Here is an 18374-nt window from a genome sequence, read left to right on the forward strand (position 1 = left end):
CTCGCCCCCTCTGGATCCGCCCCTGTCTATAGTAAATGTAGGTATTAAATACATTTTTCAAAAACAATTTAATGTTGTAAGATCTACATGAAGTATAGTAACAATATATTTTCTTTCTTTCTTTTCAGGTACGTTCACAACAGAGTGGTACAAGAACTAAAGAAGTCTGTTTCATTAATGGTAACAATTTTCTATATTTTAATTAATATCCAAGAATCTATTACCCTATCACTGACCATAAATTAGGCTTTGTAAGTCTTATTAGTAAGAAGAAATTTGTAGCCTTAAAAAGAGTCAAGCTGGTATATTTAGTCTTCCTATTAACACTTTCCCTTTCTTCCAAGGAATACACTTTGTTTAGTGTTTTCTTTGAATTTTTATGTTAATTATTTAACACTCGACTAAACTGGTTTACTTATCTCCTTCACTTGTTAGTTTATAAGGTTAAACTTTTGCCATTCAGGAATGACTACAATCCTTATTATTAATTAGTTAATCTATTAATGAACTACGTACAATGTACGTTGACTGGAAATGTTTCGAGCACGGATACTATAACTCGCCGACAGGAAACGTTATGGGTGCAGATCCTAAAGTTCATTTTTTTTAAACGTTTTGAGTGTGGATACTATAGCTTTCCGACTGGAAACCTTATGACCGCGGTCACTGTAATTCGCTCACTGGAAGTATTATAAGCACGGATATTAAAATTCGCTGACTGAAAACGTTATGAGCCCAGTACTTTACTTCATCAACGGGAAAAGATGTTGAGTGCAGATACTATAACGCGTAAACTGGAAATATTATAATTGCGCGGATACTATAGCTTATCGAATGAAAATGTTATGAGCGCGGGTGCCGTCATTTATCCACTGGAAATTTTATGATTACTGAGGCTACACCTTGCCGACTGGAAATAATATGACCGTGAATGCTATAACTCGCCAACTGGAAATATTATGAGCGCGGCTACACTAAGTAATTTTTCGCGTTATCGGAAAGTGAATACTGTACATCGTCTGAAAAGTATGTCAATTTCAATTCCCTATTTACCATTTTTCGTTCATAGAAGACCTATGATTTTCCCTCTATACGTCGCTGCTAGCCATGTTGCCGTCCATATTAGATGGATATACACAATATATTCGTAATATCCCTGGCTGTATCTCTGAAATTACTCATTGGTGCTTCCATGTTCTTTTATATATTTCTCATGTTTCTTATGATTATTTTCTCAACATTTTTAGGAGTTGTTTCTGAACATCCTGTATAATCAATGGGTAATCGAACCTGCGAATATCAAATCAAAGAGATGGGATATGAACAAGGTAATTTCGTTGATGTAAACATCTTATGGGACTGACAAAAAATGCGTGAGAAAAGCTGGGACATGGAAAAAAAGATGCACTAACTAGTTTTCCAGCTACATCCCCGACCTGACCTTATGACTAGGAACTCGAATGTTGAACCAGATGAGCAATCAGAAATTTTTGTTTTGGGATGCAGGAGTCCAAAGTAGAAAATATATTTCACTCTTTTTTAAGTTTCATATTATACTATGCAGTATAATTCGTCATTACTATATTGAATCAGTTGGGCACGAAGAAATTAACATTGGGAGCAGGAGCGTCATTTCAGATTTTGCTTGGGGGGGGGCAAGACCCCTTGATATAAGTAAAATTTCGCGTTTTTCACTGACTTACTACTATTCTATTGATAAAATCTATATACACCTCAAACTCAGGGGGGGGGAAAATGCCCTTCCCTGCCCCCCCCTAAATGACGCCTCTGATTGGGAGGGGTCCAAGCTTTGCTAGAGTATCCAATACTGCAAGCCATTACGTCTATGTAGTATTGAACGGGTATTATTCTGCAATCGAAAAGACGATAAGTATTTGTAAAATACTTCCACCTATATTTTCAGACAAAAATGACAGAACTAGATTATTTTTATATATAAAAAAAGAGTCCAGATAAAATGTAAAATCAAATTTTCATGCTACATCAATCATTTCCTTGTTAAACAAGTATAGCATTATTGAAACAGTGTACCAATACCGCGGGTGCACTCCTGAACTAAATGCAGTAGAAGTTACACAAATACAACTATCTCCTGATATTGTATTGAAAGCATTACTGTACTTTTTAACTGAGTTATAATTTTATGATTTTAAACATTGACACATTTCCCCATTTTTCCTTTTAATGTTACAGCCATTCAAGTCTAGCCATTGCAAAAGATTTAAATAATATGATACCAAACTACCTAATTTCTCAAGGAAACAACTGTGTGCAAACCAAAATATTGTTTACATTCTAATAAAGTAACTACTGAATTTTGGGATTACGTTCCAAAGTTGGTCGTCCGTTTCTAGCAAAATTTTGAAAATTTACCGGAAAGAAATGAATAATTTGCTTGTTTGTGTGCTTAATAATGCATAAGAAGAGCAAAAGTTGTATTAATTTTCTTATATAAATGGTTCTAAACATGGAACTATTTGGCAAGCGGAAGGAACTACTTGGTGCAACGTTACTTCATGGTAGGATTATGTGAATGTAATGAGCATTTGGTTTGTAAATATGGCTGGTGATAATCAGGAAATTCTATTAAAAGTAAATAAAATCATGGCTTAATAAATCTAAAAGTAAATAAATGCGGTAGTCAAATAACTATAAAGAAAAGTGGAGAAAGTTATACGTTTCAATTTAACGGTAATATAACCAACATGGCGGCAAGGTTCTAGAACACAGGTTTCCCTTCCTATTTAGGTGTAATAAAGACAGAAAACAATGTGCGATGCGGGACTCCCTCGCCTTCACTCGCTGACGCTCGCTCGGCAATACTAGACGAATAAAATACTAAATTTTGGTACACAAAGGAACTAATTATTACGCTTTTAGCCAAAAACTAGGCAGATGACCAACTTCGGGATAAATGCCGAAATTTGAAATAAGAAATGTAGAATTAGCGATCTTACGTAAAAAAAAAAAATAATCGAAAATCCTATTCAAATTCCGGATTTAAGAGATAGATACTTTGGATCGGTGATTATTTACAAGACACTATATTTATGTAAAATTGAACTGGTGTTATTCTACACCCGAAAATAAGAATTAAGAACTGTCACCTATATTCTTAGAGAAAAAATTATAAAGCTAAATTGTTTTTATAAGAAAAGAAAAGTACGAATGTAGTGCACCGGCGTAATTACAGGGAGTCAGTAAGCAATCCCATCCCCTAGATCACTGTTGATCTCTAGAATACTATTGGATCACATGTAGTCCCACTAGCAAAATGTCCTAGTTACAGATTTCGTAGTTTGAGGAAATTTTACTAATATAGGGAAATTTCGTAGAAAAAATTTAGCATAACGAACAAAAAGTATTTTTTCGATTAAACGTAAAAATCCAGGGAAATTCTCGCCTGACTGATCGACCAAATATAAATCAGAAATAATCCAATACAATTGCAAAGTATGTGTGTATGTCTGTTCAAAGTAGCATGATTTGCACCATTGTTGGCGGAGTTCTCTTTCTGCTGTCAGCAATATGGGTGTGGGAAAGAATGGAGAAAACTAGCTCGGTCGAGCAGAAAAAAGGATGAAAGGGTCTAGAAATAGTAGGGCAGAAAAGAATAATTTTAGATATTGTTAAGAAGTGGAAGAGGAACTGGTTTGGGACATTGGGTAAGAATGAACTCTATCATGAAGGACGTGCTAGAGGTTATAAAGAAAGAAACGAGAGGGAAGGGGCGAAAAAGACTGTAATTAATGGATGATATCAAAACAGAGAAATTGTACGTGAAGGCGAAGAGGTTAGCGGAAGACCGTGGAACATGGAAGCGTCTCAGTTGCAGGAAGTGATCTGCCAGTAATGGCAGAATACCTATGATGGTGATGATGATGATAGGTGATTGTTTTTCTGTACTTTTTGTTAAAAAAATGTCAAGGAAATAGTAAAAAATAGAAGCAAAAAATAAATCAACAAAACAAATCTGGTTTTCAATTTCTATAGTGTAGCAAAATTAATCTTTACCCATAACTTCTGGTGACAATTACTGAAGTAGGGAAAATTTTATAGGAAAAGGAATTTTTTGTGTCAATCCAGGGTAAAAATGAAATGAAATAAAAGCTTCATGTCCCACGGTTATGCCGGTTAGGCTAAAGGAGACGGTGATAATGAGAAATGAGTGAAATGGTGTAATGAAGAAAGTGGGAGGAAATGGGAGAACCCCGAGAAAACCCACTAGCACGGTGTTTGTCCACCACAAATTACACACGGTGCGAGTTGGGATCGAACCAGGGACCCTAAGCACCGGAGGTGAACGCTCTACCACTGAGCCACCGCGCCCCCTCCGGAAGACCGTAGAGTATGGAAGCTTCTTAGTTGCAGGAAGTGATCTGCCAGTAATGGCAGAATACCTATGATGATGATGATAGCTGAGTGTATTTGTGTACTTTTTAAAAAAAATCAAGGAAATAGTAAAAAATAGAAGTACAAAATAAATCAACAAAACAAATCTGGTTTTGAATTTTTTTTAGTGTAGCAAAATTAATCTTTACACATAACGTCTGGTGACAATTACTGAAGTAGGGAAAATTTTATAGAAAAAGGGATTTTTTGTGTCAATCGAGGGAAAAAATGAAATGAAATCTTCAAGTTTTACGTCCCACTGTTATGCCGGTTAGGCTAAAGTAGACGGTGATGATGAGAAATGAATGAAATGGTGGAATGAAGAAAGTGGGAGGAAACGGGAGAACCCCGGGAAAAACCACGAGCACGGTGTTTGTCCACCACAAATTCCACACGGTGCGAGTTGGGATCAAACCAGGGACCCCAAGCACCGGGGCTGAATGCTCTACAACTGAGCCACCGCGCCCCCTTCAATCGAGGGAAAGTTTCTTAAGGAAACCTACGAATACTGCTTAGTTACGCCAATGATGCAGTATAAGACGAAATCTTTAGGTTACATCAATCATTGCTAACAAATCTGTCGGATTACGAAGATTGAAGGGGTGTGCACTCCACGAGTGTGTCTCCTGTTCAGACAAAACATAAATATATTATTTAAAAAAGAATTATACCAATTTTTTGGAGGGGAGGGGGTACAGGCATGATAGTCCCTTGTTCATGTTTTCGTTTGTTGAACTTGTCTGTGGTACGCGCCACCAAGTTATACCTTTCTTACTGAAAATAAAAGTATGCAGCATAAGAATCGTCTTCCGTAGTCGCGTAGTGGGGATATTAAATTGCTTCTCTTGCGAATAGCTGAAGCAAACTGTCATTCTCAGCGTTCGTCCTTCACTGAAATTGTTGGCATTCCTTTCTCTTGTAGCTGCATGCTCTTTGAAAAGGATCAGAATTCCTGTTGATTGCCTCAGGCTTTCCTTTCCTCTATTCTGCTGCTGACATGTTTCCAGATATCGCGTTTAACAGAAACAATGGGCTACGGTTACAAAATCTCCAATGAATCTAGTTTCAGCTATTTAATTGTTCCCGCTGTATCTCGACTATTGTTACACCAAACGCTTGATATTATCTGGACAGATTCGTACTTAAGTGAATTAAAAAATGAGACAAAGAAACAGAAAATACGGATTTAATCAGTTTTCGTTTTGTATCAGTTGCGTGATTTAATTATTGTTTGTATTTCGGGTCTCATGAATCTAGATTGTATTCGCCATTATAATAGCTATTGCTTTATATTGCTTTATATTCTTGTCTGCTTAGTAAACCTTCCCTTCTGACTTTGACAGTGGCGTCGATTGGGTCCCAAACAAGAGGGTACTCGCTTGAGCAATTTTATTTAAGTGGGAATTGTAAATATATAGCCACCAAATGGCGTCTTTTATTGTATTTGTAAATAAATTAATCAACGATTTCAATAGCATAGAACAGCCCACAACCATTTTATATTTTATTGTCTTTCTTACCTTTCCTACAGATTGAAGCGGGGTTCAATGGTAAACGCTTATCTCTGGTGTGTGGGGTCCCTGGTTCGATTCCAGCTCGCGCCGTGTGGACTTTGTGGTGGACAAACATCGTGTTCGTGGGTTTTCTCGGGGTTCTCCCGTTTCCTCCCACTTTCTTCATTCCACCATTTCATGCATTTCTCATCATCACCGTCTCCTTTAGCCTGACCGGCATAGACGTGGGACGTTAACCGGAAAGATTTCATTTCCTGAAGATTATATCCCAATTTAAACAGAACGACTATTTTATAGTTTAATCATGAACACTTTCACAGGCTACATTCCTAGTTAGATAAAAACGATTTCATTTTATAGTATGCGGTTACCCCTTCATACTCTTCTTCATAGATTATACTGTGTTCCTGTATCTCTACGGCTCCAACTAATTGTCATCACCACTAGTAGATAGATAGAATCTTCAAATAATTACAATTTGATCTATAGACTGTTTGCTTTACCTCCATAAATTATGTTATTAATATCACTTGTCTGTAAACAAAAACTGAATAATAATAATAATAATAATAATAATAATAATAATAATAATAATAATAATAATAATAATAATAATAATAATAATAATAATAATAATAATAAACTAGTGGAAATTTAAAAAGCCAAAATTGAAGATAATTTACTTCTGAAGACTGTCTACGTGCTGTGTTTTCTAGGAAGGATCAAAACAATATGTTAGTATATCTGTTAGGCAACCAGGAAAAGGATTTACCGTTTCTTTCACTAGGCCACTGAAATAGAATTGTCCGAGAGAGACGAAGGTCACTTTTTCTACAAAAGAACTGAGATATCGAATGTCCAGGTACCTGACCTTGGAGATTCGGTACTCCGAACGAATCTTTGAAAGGAACTTGGTGCTCACATACTTTGACACTCTCAACGGCAGGGCAGTGGTTATAGTCACAAATAGTTTAGTCTAAGCATCTACCAGGGTCGGATTAAGGGAGAAGCTTATCGGGGCTTAGCCCTGGGCCTCCACTCCTATCAAAATCTAAACTGGCTACCTAAAAACAATCATTAAGATACAATCATCATCATGAAATAAATATGACCAAAAATATGAATCATAATCCCTTAACTTTCCCACCGTACTTTCACAGAAATGCATTTAGATAAAGTCAGCAGGGGTCACATATTTTCCTACCCCCGGCGGGCCTCCAGATGGGTTAATCCAGTCCTGGCATCGACCTACAACAGCTACAATGCAAAAAGGTGAAGGAATAGCCAAGGTTAAGAAAGTACTATTCGTTCAGTTAAAGTAAGTCATAGACACGTAATCTTCAATGAGTGCAATTTTATTCTCCAAAAGAGTGTTGCTAGGTGTCAGGAGATCTCTGTATTTATTTCTTGTTAAATGATCTCTAAGTTTATTTGGTTAGTGGCTGATTTATACCATACATGGTTACGGAATTTAATGGGCTCATTGTAATAATGAAACTTTTGTGCATTTACTTTAAGCAAAATTAAGTTAAACATTACCCTTGTAAAGGCATTCGCTGTAACTTTTATGGAAAGAAGCTAAGGAGAAGATGTTGATAACTAAAGATTAGTACTTGGATATTTCGACTCTAGATTCAGATTTAAGGACTTCATGTTAGATTGCTCCAATATTTTTCATACTTTCATTCTTGTAGGGGAATTCTGGAATTTTAGGTCTACATACAGTGACATCATTTCAGATTTTGCTAGCGGGAGAGAGAGGAGGGCAAGATTGACCAAGAACATAAGAATTTCTCGTTTTTTGTTAGCATGTTACTAGCAATTTATTACAATGCATGTGTTTCAGAAACTCAAAGAAAGGGAAAATTGCTCTTCCCAAATGACACCCCTGACATAGCTACACTACCGAAATTTCCTCCAGAAATTGTTCCCATCCAAGCATTACTGTTGTGAAAAATGATACTAAAATTCAAAGAACTGAAAACCTGGAAGGTCAATGTATCACTTGTTCTCAACGTGGACGTTAACGCCTCTCAGGAGATTTTCTCGCTTGCAAAGGTGGCTCTGAAACGAAAATAAGGGGCGATAGACTACTTAGGGACGTTTGAGATTTCAAAAAATGCAAGAGTTTTTTTTCTTCTTATTACGAAACCTATTATGGATTTTACAAATTATCAAACATTGGGCCTCTTTACCACTTTTACTATTACTACTATTACTATTTATTATTATTATTATTATTATTATTATTTCTTACTTCTCATCTAAACAGTGACTTAGTAATACAAAAGCGATCCAAGTCGATGAATTGCACATGGCTGAATTGAGTTAATATGACGTGTGAGGGGCACTTAGGGACAATCGCTTTCACTTAGGAAGACGTTAGACTCGAAAGAGTTAAGAACCTCTTATGTACTGTATATAACAACATGTTACTTCAAAATAACGCAGCAAATGGTTTAATAAGTGCAAAGCACATAGTGCAAAGCAAGCACATATACCGTATTAGCACGAAAACATGCCATGAAAAACATCTTTAAAATTCAAGAGGTAATAAAGATAAAAAAAACCACTAATATTACTCTCTCTCTTAAAATTCGTGCGAGAAAAAAAGATCAAGTAGCCAATGGAGAAAAATTATTTTATTTTACCGTCTATTGAATAGTACAGCGTTTCCCAACCTTTTTCAACTTGCGGTACACTACGGGTGTTATTTGAATTCTCGCGGCTCGATCACTGGTTTCCCCTTATGCTAATTCATTATGCTTAATTTTTATTCTAATTTTAAAAAAGAAAACAATTGCAATGAAATATAGGACTCAGATTTTAAAAATACGCTTTCTTTTTCGAAAACTGTATCCAACCTTTCACTAAGAACGAAGATCACGAAATAACGAACGAACAAACAAATGTCTTGTACTTTAAACTTTGCTGTTTTAACCAAAACCGGTGCATATTATTGCAATCACACAGCTTGCGATGCGTCGAAGTCAAAACACAGCTGTTGAACAAAGTGTTGTTCTGTCATTCACGTGCGAATGAGTGTTCTATGAACGTTCACTTGACGCGTACCGTACAAGTGCTTCCATTTTTCGGTGTTAGTATGACTCTCAATTGAAGCGTAACATAGCAGCTAACCGTGGAAATATGTACGAGCCGAAATACTGTCTGCTACACAGTAATAGATGTAGAATAATATATTTCAATTACAGTAATTTTTTCCATGGTAGAAATTCATAGTAATGTGAAATACTAAAATATACATTTTTTCCTATGTCTTGCAATTTAGTTGCTATAGAATTAATAATTTTGTTTCGATTTCCTCGCGGCTCACCAGCGGACCATTCGCTGCACACTGGTTGGGAAACGCTGGAATAGTAGTTATAGAATTATTTACAGTTTCTAAGACCTGAATATGATGTGAAATGGTGAAATAGAGAGCGGGACAAGATGAGATAACTAATATCTAAATACAAATAAACTTCATTTTCTTTTACTATTGGAAACTAATTTCTTTATTATTCGAACTCCCGGACATTGTTTTACTTAATAAATTTACGTAATACCAGTAATACCATAATCGTATATAATCTTAGAAAATATATATATATATATATATATATATATATATATATATATATATATATATATATATATATATATATATATATATATATATATGTATGTATGTATATATATATATATATATTGAAATTGGCATTTCTTTCCATTAGTGTTACTTTCAGAAACAATGTTCCGGGAGGCACTGCTGGTACTCTTCTATTTATTATTATATTATAGACGTATTATTTTAGTCTCTTTCGGGGGGGCACTCTCAGCGTCCCCCTAAAAACATATTTGGAAGAAACACTGCTTGCCATCTTACCCGTAGGAGGGGCAGGAGGAAATGTAGAATTATATTAACAAAGCTAATAAAATTAATGCACACTTAAACCAAAAGTATAAAATTTGTTTCCATACATTGAACAAATGCAGCAAAATTTAAACACATGCAAAATTTTGTAAAGTTAGTATTTATTCTTTTGCAGAAACAACCAATATGTACTGTGTCGATAATTTCTGACAAGGAAGGGTCACGCAGTGGCTCCGCTGAGATCCGAACGAGACAATTGTGTTTGCATTTGAAATGTTATAACTAGATGAATCCCAAAGTTATACGTGCCACCGGGAGGAATATCGTGAGTTACAACATATTTTGTAATGTAAGAACTACAAAAAAATTACATGGCAGAATAGTTTGAACCGAGTCATTTGTTCGGAAACGGTTGGGTTAGTGGAAAACTCGGCCAACACGTATCCCATCATTTTCAACGACAAACTTTTTGGGGTAAAAAAAAAACTTTGTCCCAGGGTCCCCCGCAGGGTCCCAGACGGGCTCCAACTCAAAATTTTCAAATGGCAAGGGGGTTTAAGTGGCACATCATTTGAAAGCTGTTGTAAAATGAAAGAAAATGCAGCAAGTCTCGACTCTCTACAACAACCCTGTGCAAAATGACGGAGGGTCAAAGTGTAAACAAAAACTTAATTGAAAAGTCCATGGTCACCCTATAAATCGGAAATGGCGAGACTTGAAAATAGGAAGGGAGTCTGGCATTATGTTCAAAGTACAACAATTTAAGTGAAAACGTCTTGTCCCAGGGTACCCACAGGGTCCCAGGTGGGGTCCAACTAAAAAGTTTAAAATGGCAAGAGAGGTTAAGAAGCTCATCGTTTGCAAGATCTTGTTAAATGAAAGTAGATGGAGCAAGTCTTGACTTTCTATGACAACCCTGTCCAAAATTGTGGCGGGTCAAAATGTAAATAAAAGCTTAATTGAAAAATATGGCCACCTTGAATCCAAGGTGCTTAAAACCTGTCATTGATAACCGTACAAATCTAAATCTCTATTTTTCTCTATTATGTATTTAGAAATACTAGGAAGACTAAACAACAATTAAATTTCGATTCACTTCAACTATTATTTCATTCGGTAACAACATATATATGGTTTCTTCTTAATGCACGTTCGTCACGGTTCTCTCGGCATTATTTACTTGAATATAACGAATATGCGATGAACACACAACTATGACTTCCTACTCATAGTAAAAAAAAAAAAAAAGTTGAATACCTTCGGGTATTTTTCTAATTTTGTCATACGTAGTTCATACAGAAAGAACTTGCTGCACCAGTAGGTTGGGGGCTCTATTGTAACGTATTCGTGATGGTTACATTTGTATGTCATTCGTTGGTTTGATCTCAATACTTCAAACAATACCAAATAATAATAAAAAACCATTTGCAAGATTGGCAAGTAGTACCAAACATATGTATGTCATTTCAGTACATCAAACTGCGTCAAACTTTGTTGGCTTGGTCACAGTATTCCAAGAAATAACATGTTTATATACAAACTCATTTTTCACGCTGGTAGCCATATTGGATTACAGATTATACTCTTTGATATTTTGTGGACTATAAACCATAAACGTTCACTTCTCCAACACCTGTGGTGTGAGCTGGATATGCGTTCGATACATAGTGCGGCATTTTGAACTCAATATGTCGCGTTTTTGAACATTTTGCATATTTTAGTCACTTACTAATCAACATTAATGCCAAATTTGTTTTCCTAGCTTCAGCAGTTTGGTATGCTTATCCTTTCGATATAGGTTTTAAGCGGCCATCTTGGATTGTTTTCCAATTTGTTTACATTTTGACCCACCGCAATTTTGAACAGGGTTGTCGTAGAAAGTCGAGATGTGCTCCATCTTCTTTCACTTAACAAGAGCTTTCAAACGATGTCCTACCTCTCTTGCCATTTGAAATTTTTTAGTTGGACCCCACCTGGGACTCTGTGGGTACCCTGGGACAAGACGTTTTCACTTAAATTGTTTTAATTTGAACATAATGCCAGACTCCCTTCCTATTTTCAAGTCTCACCATTTCCGTTTTATAGGGGTGACCATGGACTTTTCAATTAAGTTTTTGTTTACACTTTGACCCGTCGCCATTTTGCACAGGGTTGTTGTAGAGAGTCGAGACCTGCTGCATTTTCTTTCATTTTACAACAGCTTTCAAATGATGTGCCACTTAGCCCCCCTTGCCATTTGAAAAGTTTGAGTTGGACCCCGTCTGGGACCCTGCGGGGGACCCTGGGACAAAGTTTTTTTTTTACCCCAAAAAGTTTGTCGTTGAAAATGATGGGATACGTGTTGGCCGAGTTTTCCACTTACCCAACCGTTTCCGAACAAATGACTCGGTTCAAACTATTCTGCCATGTAATTTTTTTGTAGTTCTTACATTACAAAATATGTTGTAACTCACGATATTCCTCCCGGTGGCACGTATAACTTTGGGATTCATCTAGTTATAGCATTTCAAATGCAAACACAATTGTCTCGTTCGGATCTCAGCGGAGCCACTGCGTGACCCTTCCTTGTGAGAATCTGTGATGAGCTTACAATTTATTCATCTCTCAGTTGATTTAAATGTAAATAAGTTCATTTATTATTGTTCAGCAACACTTCATTTTACTATTGTTATTATAACTGCCAACACCGTATTAATGATATTTTTTAAGCCAGCCTGGAATGTGTGACCGCATAACATACAGTGTTGCCAACAACTTATGAAGAAAATAGGCTAAATGGTCTTCAAAAATAAGCTTTTTTTTTTTTTTACACAAAAGTGGCTAGATTTTGAACTGCTAACCTATCCATCAATCCATCAACAACTCATCCGTTTGTGAAAGTCAACAGCCATATTATCAGTTAAATTTAAATAAGTCATCAACGAAGAGTCTTAGCTAGCCGAGGCGCTGGAACTGGATGCACCATCGTTGGATTCTGGATTGGTTGTGTTTATCTATACTGCCATTGTCCCAATTTTCAGTAGTACTTCTTTCGACAGGTTCAACCCTTACAAACACTTCTTATTTCTCTATACACGCAATCATCATGAATCATCATGGTTGCAGTGAGTTTTCAAGTTAATTAGATATCCTATTTGTTTCCTTTAATAAACAAAAACAATCTCTGTGGCTTGAAGAACCAAACAGTTTACTAAATTTGTATTAGAAAACTTTCATTCTTGTAATGAAATGTGAAAATTTAAATAATTAAAAAGTAGCAAATAACGAGGTCGTTACGGGAGCGAGATTAAAATACTTTCTGAGTCTATAAGTATTATTAAGTAATTGTAAATCTGTGGGTGGGGAGAGAAGAAGAAAAAGGAAGTAATAAAACACCCTGTGTCTAGAGAAATCAAATTAACACGATAATACCTATAGAGTGAGAAATAGGCTAATTTAAATTTTAAAAAATACACTTTATTTTCAAAGAAAAAAGTATTTTTAGAATTAATTTAACGGTTAATAAAAAAAAAAAAAGCTAAAAAGGCAAGAGAGTTTCATAAAATAAGCTATATTCAAGGCTATAAGCATTTTGTAGATCTGTATGGCTAAATGCATCTTCAAATATGCTAGATTTAGCCAAAAATAGGCTAAATTGGCATTACTGATAACATACTATTTTGCAGTTGCTTGTGCAAGGCAACTTGTTTACTTAGTTAAATGATTCCTTTGTAAATTAAAAATGCATATTATACATTTTGAATTGAGTGTTTGAAATAATTTAGTTGACGAACAATAAACAGTAATTACAAAGTAATTTGTGATATCCTAGCTTGCCTCTGTTAGTGATTATACATAATAATTGAAATGCCAAAAAGAGCTATTAGCAAATTCTGTAAAGATCAATACTTACCTTAACGTTGAATTGTCACTGAATTTTAATCACAGCTGCACATCAAACTAATAGATCGTTTCAATCGGTTATTATAGTATTAATACAAAGCACATGTTTTACAGTATTTCCAGCTTTTAACTATATAGAACAAGAATTTTAGAAATGATCCAAAAATGCATCAAAAGATTGTGATCTTGGCCAATCACAATAAGGGATCACAAAATTTTTGAACGGCTTCTAAATCGAGTTTTCGTTTGTTTTTTTTTTTTTTCAGATTAAGCACATTATACTGAGTTAAGTGATAGTTTGGATTTGGCTACACTATATGTACTTCTCCAGATATAAAGCCTACAAGAAAATTTTTGATTCAGGGGGCCGCGGTGGATCAGTGGTAGAGCGTTCACCTCTGGTGCTTGGGGTCCCGGGTTCGATCCCAGCAGATCCCCCCGCCAAGTGAACTTTGTGGTGGACAAACACCGTGTGCGTGGGTTTTTTCGGTCTTCTCCCGTTTCCTCTCACTTTCTCCATTCCACCATTTCATTCATTACTCATCATCACCGTCTCCTTTAGCCTAACCGGCATAACTGTGGGACGTAAAACTTAAAGATTTCATTTCATTTTCATTTTTGATTCAAATATATTGGACCTTTTGATGCATTTTTTAAAATCAGGGGCCACAAAATTTTTGAACGGACCCTTAATTGAGTTTTCGTATTTTTTACGGGATAAGCAGATCATACTGAGTTCAGTGATAGTTTGGGTTTGGCTAAGCTATATATAGTTCTCCAGATATAAGACCTGCAAGTGAATTTTTGATTGAAATATATTGGATTTTTTAATGCATTTTTGAATCAAGGGCGACAAAATTTTTGCACGGTCCCTAAATCGAGTTTTCGTATTGTTTACGGAAGAAACACATTTACACAGAGTTAAGTAATGATTTTGGTTTGGCTGCATTGTACGTAGTTCTCCAGAGATAAGGCCTACAAGAAATATTTTGACTGATATATAATAGATCTTTTGATCCAAAAATGTCATTTATGAGGCATATATGGATCAAGAGATGATATCGTACTGAATAAATTTATGTTCTTGATTCTAAATTCACATTCGTATTTTTTGAGAAAATCTGCAAAATATATATACGCATAAATTTGAGTATCAATCAGCATAATTTTAACGGTGAACTGTCATAAACAGTAAATGTTTATAAGGTCACATATTTAGGCTGTACTTTAACTTTTCACATTTGCCATTTGAATAAAACGTGGGGATTACTTTGGTAATAAGTTTATTCAACTACCATAGTGCTGTCCAGAGATTTATTTTTCTGAATTAAAAGTCGCACAAAGCTAAAATATATATTCTCTGAAGAAGAAAAAAAATTAGTGAATTATTCACACTACTTTCTATAAGTGCACAAAATTTGTTACCTTCATGCTTCTATCGTGGTTTGGCCATTTCTGATACCGTTCTAGCATTAAAAAAATACATTCTACTAAGCAAGAACCAGGAGTGATAAACTTTCCAGAACTGTCGGAGCCTGCTAACGCACTAAAAGATGGATGATCTGAAAGTCAGGATCAAACATGGCGATGGCTATTACGATCCAAGGCTATTATCATGTCTTTTATGTAGAAAGCACTCCTGCAATTTGCATTTGAATTCAGTCAACCAACAGCAGCACTACTACTACCCCCACACATTTCTGTGTAAACCTATCTTCCTTCGTACAACAAAAGTCTTAGCATCCATAAATTCTCTCTCTCAGCACATCAACAGTGCTGGTGGTGGTTGCCTATCTCGCGGACTATCGTTACTTACAAATAATAATAACAATAATAATAAAAACATCGTTATTATCAAAATTATCATTACGGCAAGACTCTCTTCAACTTTTGTATCTTCCCAACCTTCCATTACCGGTATTGATTATCATGTGATTAAATATCAATGAACCTTGATAGAATTCTTTATGTATTATAGAGTTTTTTTTAACCATCTATCATTCGTTTTGCTACTTTTACATTTAGGAATTTTCAGTATAAATTCAAAGTTTGAAAGAGTCGGAGAAAGAGTAGTCCTTTGCAAGAAAAATGACTACAATTGTATATATATATATCACGACTCATTTATATCAAGCACGTAGCCAAGCGTGGTCCAGGGGGTCCAGACTCCTCCTTTGAAACCAGAAATGAAAAAAAATAAGGAACGATGAAGCAAAAAGAAAAGAGGAAAAGAAGAATCAGCGTTAAAAATAAAACAAAAATCTACAGCAAGCGTTTTAGTTATTCTTTCTTATGAATAGCTTTGTGTAGAGGAAACGGAAGTGGGGGTAAAGTTAAAGCTGATTTTATTGTAACGGAGCATTATCAATTCCATCTAGCTCTATGCTAATTCTATGACTACAAATGACGATCATAATTTAGGTCATAGTGAAAGGAAAATTGTAATATTTGAATAAACAGTGGAAGAAACATAGATATTGTAAAATCTTTTTCAATACCGGTACCTTCTTTCAATACTCTTTTACTCGAGATATCTCTCATAGTTTGTTATTAAAATACTAACTAACTTATCCTCATTTTATTGTCCTAACAAACCAATATATGTTGCCAGTAAAATAGTTTAAATTGATCGAGCCCCTGGTATGATAACCACAGTATTTCATGTCAACAATCACCCCACCGAACCCACCCCGATTACCAAATCTTGGCTACGTGCCTATATACAAATTATGACTCATATTGTTAAAATGTATTACGATCATGGTAGTAGATCTTGTGGGATTGTAATATTAGTACACACGTATATATATATATATATATATATATATATATATATATATATATATATATATATATATATAAAGGATTTGCGAGGTTAACAGACATTTGATTAAAACTCAAGAAATAGTGATGTGGTTAAAGTAATATATTCAGGACTATTGGAAAAGATCTTCCCAATTTCCAATTTCAGAGTTCAATAACTTTGAACTTTTTGTACACAACGTTTATTATGCACAATGACATTCAGTTTTCGTTAAGTGAAACACAACTTCAAATCGTTTAGTGACGAAGCTGGTGTCCAGTTACGCATTTCGCCATTAGGGCGACAGTAAATCAAGATGACAGAAAAGCATTTTGTGTTCTCGAATATCAAGTAAAACAGTCTGTAGTTTGTGTTCAACGTAGTTTCAGGACGAAGTTCGTGTTAGAGTCACTAAGCGGGCACTCAATTCGAAAGTGGCACAAGCCATTTAAAGGAAGTGGCCGTTATCTACAAAATGAAAATTAACTGACCGATCAGGAGTTGATGAGGAAACAGTTGACCGTGTTCGTGAGCCTTTGTCAGAAGCCCACAAGAATGAACGGTTCATGCAAGCAGAGAACTGAACTTGAAGCAGACAATAGTAGTAGAAAATTCTGATAGAAAGTTTGAACTTTCACCCATAAGATTGAAATTGTTCCATGAGCTTTAGTCTGCTGACAAGGATAAAAAGTGTGCTTTGTGGTGCGTCTGACGCAATAAAAGAAATAGTTTCATTGAGTCAGTTGTGTGTTTTGGTAATGAGGTTACCTTCCATCTTTCGTGGAAAGTTAAAAAATAAGTGAGGATCTGGTTCCGGAATATCCACATGATTGTAAAGAACATATGTGTTATTTCCCAAGGTGAACGTGTTTTGTGTAGTCGCCAATAAAAAGTTGTATAGACATACGTTTTTTAAAAGGCGAACAGTGTAAACAAATTTACCTCTCCTCATATTTTGCAGACATGACTTTTCCCGCAGCTGGAAGAGGACATAGATAATTTTATTTTATGTCGCCAAGGCGACGTACTTCCACATTGGCACCAAGATGTTGAAATGGAATTCAACAGAATGTTATCAAATCAATGGATAGGACGAAGTAGTCTTGCGAATCAGGTTCTGCTTCCTTGGCTCTTCTGGTTGCCAGATATTAACCTGTGCGAGTTTTTTTTTATTGTGGGGTTAGGTTAAAAACCAATTATATTAGCTATCCGTTTCTAACAACTTACCTGAATTTCGAGTACACATTGAAAATGCTGTTGCAAGTGTTGATCCTAAATGTAGGAAAGAGTATATCAATAATGAGACTATCGGATTGATATGTGTCGAATTAGAAAATACATTCATATTGAGTACCCTTGATGTATAACATAATACCCAATTATTAAAAAAAAATCTGTTTGAGCTTTTCTTTCATTTAACGTTAGTTGCTTGTCATTGTGGTTAAATAAATGTGACTTTATTAATGTGAGATCATTTACAATAAGACTATACTTGATGTATCAGAGGGTATATACCACATATTTTTTGCACATGAGGGAGTATAGGGGGCACGGTGAGGTACTCCTGTTTCCTCCCACGTCCTCATTCCACCAATTATTCCATCATCCTTCACTTGGCTTAATTATCCGTCTCCCTTAACCTAACAGGCAAATGCGTTTGACGTTAAACTGAAAGATTTCATTCCATTCTCATGAGGAAGTATAGGTAATCCAAAGTATGATTGTTCTTAGGCGTTCGTTTGATATCAAAATAAGATGTTTGGCATAAATCTGAAACAATATTATCAAGCTTAAATTTTCGTATACTTGGAGTATGAAAGGATATATAACACTGACCATCTTAATACAGTTACTAAACTTTTAAAAGGTAGTGTTCATTAAGGACTTA

General features: G+C 35.3%; 1 protein-coding gene across 1 annotated transcript in view; it reads left to right on the top strand.

Moving 5' to 3' along the window:
• LOC145666275 (alpha-2B adrenergic receptor-like) overlaps positions 1-18374 on the top strand; it is a 128856-nt gene that overhangs the window by 34566 nt on the left and 75916 nt on the right. Inside the window, exons 3-4 of the mRNA XM_081733338.1 lie at positions 129-180; positions 1248-1328. Of these exons, the coding sequence (XP_081589464.1) occupies positions 129-180; positions 1248-1328 (133 nt within the window). The remainder of the gene's footprint in view (positions 1-128; positions 181-1247; positions 1329-18374) is intronic.

The sequence above is a fragment of the Thermobia domestica genome, chromosome 12, assembly GCF_964235325.1.
Source record: "Thermobia domestica chromosome 12, izTheDome1.hap1.1, whole genome shotgun sequence".
Classification (NCBI taxonomy): Eukaryota; Metazoa; Arthropoda; class Insecta; order Zygentoma; family Lepismatidae; genus Thermobia; species Thermobia domestica.